This window comes from Petaurus breviceps, unplaced genomic scaffold, assembly GCF_028583685.1.
Source record: "Petaurus breviceps papuanus isolate PSGF00001 unplaced genomic scaffold, PetGlider_PUasm1.0 185, whole genome shotgun sequence".
NCBI classification, from domain to species: Eukaryota; Metazoa; Chordata; class Mammalia; order Diprotodontia; family Petauridae; genus Petaurus; species Petaurus breviceps.
In genome coordinates, this window is record NW_027185797.1 from 38,055,663 (window position 1) to 38,061,839 (window position 6,177).

Here is a 6,177-nt window from a genome sequence, read left to right on the forward strand (position 1 = left end):
GGAAGGAAGGAAGGAAGGAAGGAAGGAAGGAAGGAAGGAAAAGAAAACAACTCCAGTCCATCAGGAATATGAGGGGATAGAGTAGCCAGTCTCTGGGGACCCAACTCAGTGCAAGTGGGAATTGGGATGGTACTGCCACAGCATGTGTTATAAAATGGATACAGTACACTGCTCCCAAACACTGAAATTCTATGGTCTATGATCCTCTGATTGATGTAACAGTGGTTTTGTCCTCTGGACAAGTGCCCTAGTGAGAACAGGACATGACATCTTGGAAAATGCCTCCTCTACAGCCTACTCCTTTGTCTCCTGGGACTAGGCAAAAGGTTGCCAGGTTGCCTCAATGTCATAGGGCAGATCCGGGAAGGGCCTGAGGAGTGGGACTCCAGACAGAGTGAGCTCCTTCCAGGAACAGAATTAGGTTTTATCTTCTTTATTTGACTTCCCACCTCATGAGCCCCAGATGCCACCTCATTGAAACAATCGCTGAATACTGGTCTTGGGCATCTTGATTCTCTGGCTTCTGGCTCTCCAGGATGTTTCAAGGACTGATTTTTCTGAAGTTAAGTGATGCATAGTGAATCTCTTCTGAGGATTCTTGGGTGACTGGGCTACACAGGGGGAAGCTGGGATCCCTTTGTTGATCCTATAGGAGTGAAAAGAATCCCCCATGAGTCCAGGATGCCGAGGATCTTGGCCTGACCCTGGAGAACCAAGCATGGTTTGAAAAGGAGGCTGCTTGGCTTTTGGTCAGGAGCCTTTCTCTTAGTGCTGTTTGCTTATGCATATGACCTACCAGCCAAATGGTGATCTTTTCAAGGTGGGGGTGTGGTGGGGGAGGGGCGCTGAGTGACATACAAGGAAGGGGAAGCCATAAGCAGGGAGTCGGAAAATATGGTTTTGAGTCTAACCTTTGCCTTTTAATCCATGGGGGAGCTGTGAGGAGGCCCCAGTGGGGGCCTCAGTTTTCCCCTGCTGATGTAATAGCTGGTATACATAGCCTTTTAAACTGACCAAGTGGTTTGCAGATCTTGTTCCATTGGACTTCCAAAATAACCCTGTGAAGCAGGTGTGAGGGACACTAGTATCCCATTTTACATATGGGAACAATGAGGCTGAGAGACATGAAGTGACTTGCCCCGGGTCAATCCCATGAAGTGTCAGAATTTGATTCTGAACCCTCTTCATGGCTCCACAACCAGCCCAATCTGCCAAGTGACAGTATGTCTGATGTTAGTGTGTGACCTTAGTAAGTCTCTTCTCCTTTCTGGGAAAACTCTAAGCTCCTTGGCTAAGTTCCTTCCTTCTACTGGGGCTCAGTGAGGTTGTACTAGATCTGATCTAAGGCTTTGCCAGGGACTGACAGTGTGACCCTGGGAGAGTCTTTTTCCCTCTCTGTGCCTAAACTTGTCCCTCTGTAAAATAATTTCTCTAAGATCACTTCCAACTGTTAAGTCTAGTAAAAGTGTGTGACCTTGGTGGGGGGGAAGTCATTTTCCTTCTCTGGGCCTCACCTTCACTCTCTATGAAAAAGAACTGGATCAGTCCAAGTGATGTGTTAGGGCCTTTCTCCCCCTGATCAGAAGGTCAGGTGATGCCTTGCAAAGAATACTAGACGTGGGATCAAAGGACATGTAATTGAATTACACTGCCTCAGTCCCAAAGTGGTCTCAGGGGAACACTTCCTCTTTCTGTGATTTTAGTTTCATGATCTGTGAAACTGGGGACTTAGATGAATTTATTTCCAGAGTTCCTTCTACTTTTAAAGCCCTGATCTTATGAACCCTTTTATAGAAATGAATTGCCTGAAGGCAAGAGGGCACCAAACGAGGACTGTCTTGATTCAGAGCCTTGCAGATGGGGAGAATTCTCACTGGAAGGGTATGACCAGGGCCAAGGAACAAAGACTCTCAGGGAAATGAGGGACCAGCTACTCCCAGCTTCCTATGCTGCAGTTGACAAAATTGAAACCTCAAAAGGAAAAGGAACTCGCCAACACTTCCTCTTCTCCCCCTCTCTTGTTGACTCTCACCAATCTGTGTTCTGACCTCATTCCTCAATTGAAATTTCTCTCTCCAAAGTCACCAGCTTATTACACAATAGAATGGCCCCTCTCTATTCTCACCTTCCTTGCCATTTCTGCAGTTTTGATGCTTCTAAACACATCTTCTCCTAGACACTCTCTGCCCTCTGGGTTCTCCAACCTGTATGATCCTTCCTTGTCCATCGTCTTGACTGATTTTTTGTCTATGCCATAGCTCCTAACTGTGGGAAGCCCCCAAGCGTCTCTCTTGGTCCCTCTTCTCTTTTCTTGACAGTCTCTCATTTGGTGATGTCATTGGTTCCCATGGCTTGAATTACAATCTCTCGTCTCATGACGCCCAGATCTATACAGGGTGTCCTAAAAGTTTTAGTGCACTTTGAAGTTTGTTTCCTTAATTTTTTGATACCTTTAAACTTCACTGAGGTTCCTAGGAGGACATCTCATGTATTCCTCCCAACATTCTCTGTTTACCTAGTCCTACATCATCAATTTAGTATTAGACCTTACCAATTGGACATCCTGTATCCATCTCAACCTCTGCTTATGCAAAACAAAACTCATTATCTACCAGGCCCCAACTCCCATCTCCTTTGACCTTCTCCATCACTGCCAAGGGCACCACCATCCCCTTGGAATCTCCGGTTTCTTCAAATCCCAAATCAAGGGCTCTCCTCTCCACAAAACCTTGCCTGGTGCCTCAGCCACCTGTGCCCACTCTTCCTTAACCCCCTTGTACTCATTATGTGTGTATTCCATACATACTTGTATGCGTGCATTTTGTCTTCCCATAGACTGTAAATTCTTGGAGGGCAGAGAACAGGCTCTTTTCCTTTTGTCTTTCTGTGACCACTGCTTAGTATAATGACTGACACATCATAAGGGCTTAATGAATGTTTATTCACTGACCTCCTCAACCCTCCTGCCTCTACAGTCCCTTTCTCCCTATGATTGGAGAAGATGGATGGTGACCTTGGAGAACTCATCAAAAACCCTCCATTTAAGCAGGGCACTGAAGGAAGCCCTCCCATTATTTCCCACCTGAATGCTCTCCTGGATTTCCTCATGGTCTCCAGAAGCTCCTTGTTGCAATGCAAGATTATATCAATTCTCAAAGTTGTGCATCATCAGTAAGTCCCTTGGATACCAGCTCTTTCTGAGGGCAGAGTGGAGGGAGGACATTGGAAAACTCCCACTAGATGCCCAACTTAAGGGGGGAAGAGGAGCCGTGTCTCTATTGCCTGCCTGGCTGCAGGGCTTCCTCATGCCCCACACTGGGTACCTCCCTCCACCACTTTTAAATTTCTTTTTATGCATCATCTCCCACATTTGAAAAAAATCTCTCAAGGGCAGGGATTGTCTTTTTGTATCCTCAGAGTTTAGCATAGTACTTGGTACATGGTAAGTGTTTAATAAGTGTTTATTGACTGACTGACTGATTGATTGATTGATGGATTCACTCACTGACTGACAATGTCTCAGATGTTGGTGCAAAGTCCTCTATTTCTCATTTTAAAGCCCTTCACAATCTAGCTATAGAATTTTTTTCAAGGCTGATGAAAATATTCCTCCCTAAGGAACTTGCTGTTGTAAGCAAAAGAATCCTCATGTTATTCTCTTTTTATGGCATTTCATGTCCAGCCTCTGTACATTTGCAGAGGCAGTGTACATACCTGAAAGGCATTTTCTCTGGTTACTCACCTCTGCCTTTTGGAATCCCCTAGTTCACTTTACAGGCAGCTAGGTGGCACAGTGGATAGAGAACTGGACTGGGAATCAGGAAGAGGAGTCTGAGTTCAAATCTGACATCAGACACTGAATAACTGTGAACCTGGGCAAGTCACTTAACCCTATTGGCCTCAGTCTCCTCATCAATAAAATGAACTAGAGAAGGAAATTGAGAACTATTCCAGTTTCTTTACCAGGAAAACCCCAAATGGGGTCATGAAGAGTCAGACACTGATGAAAAATGACTGGGCAACAACTCAATCCAGAGGCCACGTCCTAAGAGAAATTATTCTTGATGCCTGCCCCAGTAGCTAGGTCTCTCCCTGCCAGATTACTATCATATGAACCACATGTGAGATATCATATATCATCTTCTTCGGTTCATGTTGTCCTCTCCCCTCCTGCCCCAGCCCCACAGAAGAATATAAGTTCTATGAAGATAAGGACTATTTCATAGTCATTTTATCTCAAGCAGCAAGCACAATACTTGGTACTATGTTTCTTTTTGACCCAACCTGTTATTTCATTAATGTAGACTACACCATTCATCATCATAGAGCAGCTAGGTGGCACAGTGCATAGAGTGCTGGGCCTGGAGGCAGGAAGACCTGAGTTCAAATCTGGCCTCAGACACTGAATAGCTGTGAGACCCTGGGCAAGTCACTTAACTTTGCCTCAGTTTCCTTATCTATAACATGAACTAGAGAAGGAAATTGTGAACCACTCTTAGTTTCTTTGCCAAGAAAACCCCAAGTAGTCATGAAGTGTCGGACATGACCAAAATGACTGAACAACAACAGAACACACAGGCCACATAGCCAGTAGAAGTCACAAGTAACACTGGAAACCAAGTATCCTTGACCAGCTTCCCAGAGTACTCGATGCTGCCCGACACCTTGCAAAGAGAAGACTTTTAAGAAATCATACTTGAACTGAAGCTGAGCCAACTCCTTCATTTCAAAATTTAGAAAAGTGAGGCTGAGAGGAGAAAGACCGCGTCTGAGATCCACTCACCAGGGCAAAGACCAGCCCCTCCTTGTGGCCTCTAAGTGGCAGAAACCATTTTTGAATCATTTCTAGCTCCCCTAAGTTTTGGAAGGTTGGAATGGCATTTCAGGACCATGGTCGAATCACTCACCAAAGGGACTTCTCTAGAGACCTCATTGGCATCAGGCACTTCCTTGCTGTCCAGGGGGTCTGAGTCCTTTACTTGCTTCTTCCTCAGGAACTTCACACTGAAGAAATGAGCCCAACATTGTGACATGACCCCCCACTCCCACCACTGAGATAGACCTTCCCTCCCACTCCCAATCCCAGGCCCAATGCTGGTCTCCTCACTCACAGTGCCAGAATGAGACATAGGGCAAGAAGGGCCATGATCCCAGCTCCCAGAAGGATCCCTTTAGAGAATGTGAGAATACCATTACTATCTGTAGAGAAAAAGGATTGGATATGTAAGGCCCTCCAAGGGACATGTGGTTTGGGTAGCTAGGTAGAATAGTAGATAGAGTGCCAGCCCTGGAGTCAGGAGGACCTGGGTTCACATCCAGTCTCAGACACTTTTGCTGTAGCTTTGCTCTCTGTAAAATGTCAGGTGCTGATTTGCCCTATTGAGGATCTAAACCTTCCAGAGGCAACTGCTGCTCTACTTGCCAGTCTGAGATTTCCCCTTCTCCATCCACAAAGCACCTGTGGATGCTTTTCAGATCCAAGTGTCCTGGCCCCAAATACTCACAGGTAACATTAAGATGAACAGTTCTCTCTAGGCTTACTTTGGCACCAGGGACAGTCACTTGACAGCTAAGATTAGAGCCATGGTTCTGGGGCCTTGGAGTAAGGGTCATCTCAGAGAAATGGAGGGTTTCTCTCTTGAATTCCAGGGAAGAGAGGATAGCCCCTGTCCAAGAGAAAATGGGAGGTTTCCCACACTCAGAGAGGGAGGGAGCAACACAAATCACTTTCACCAGGTGTCCAGGCTCCAAGGTCCCTGGAATGTAGACGTCTGGCTTCTCTGTCAGATCTGGGGGGAAAGAACATGAACCAGGCCTCAGACAGCTACCACCAACCTTGATTAATAACCTCAAGACCATTCCTGATATATCTCTAGGTTCCCCTGACAATGGGATGTCCCTTCCAAGATGGCAGCTCTGTCCTTCCTACATCATCCCATGGTGAGCTACTCGCTGATGCCTAGGGGACCTTGTTTCTGCAGATAGGAGCCCACAATATGGTCTCCATCATGAAGGCTTTCATGTTGTCCTCTGTAACCTAGATATTCATCCCTCTCCCAATATCGCTGACTCTATCTCTGACTCAAAGGATCGCCAAAATCATTGCCAATTCCTGAGTCATTTAGCCTTGTCTCATGCCCTGTTTCTCCAAAGACAGGAAACCACAGTGAATCCCTC

At 46.1% G+C, this 6,177-nt stretch overlaps 1 protein-coding gene across 1 annotated transcript in view; it reads right to left on the bottom strand.

Moving 5' to 3' along the window:
- Positions 1-419: 419 nt before the first annotated feature.
- The window catches only part of LOC138161400 (myeloid cell surface antigen CD33-like), a 37,043-nt gene continuing 31,285 nt past the window's right edge, over positions 420-6,177 (bottom strand). Inside the window, exons 3-6 of the mRNA XM_069088221.1 lie at positions 5,505-5,925; positions 5,112-5,199; positions 4,908-5,004; positions 420-646 (exon numbers count right to left, since the gene is read on the bottom strand). Of these exons, the coding sequence (XP_068944322.1) occupies positions 542-646; positions 4,908-5,004; positions 5,112-5,199; positions 5,505-5,925 (711 nt within the window). The 3' untranslated portion in view covers positions 420-541. The remainder of the gene's footprint in view (positions 647-4,907; positions 5,005-5,111; positions 5,200-5,504; positions 5,926-6,177) is intronic.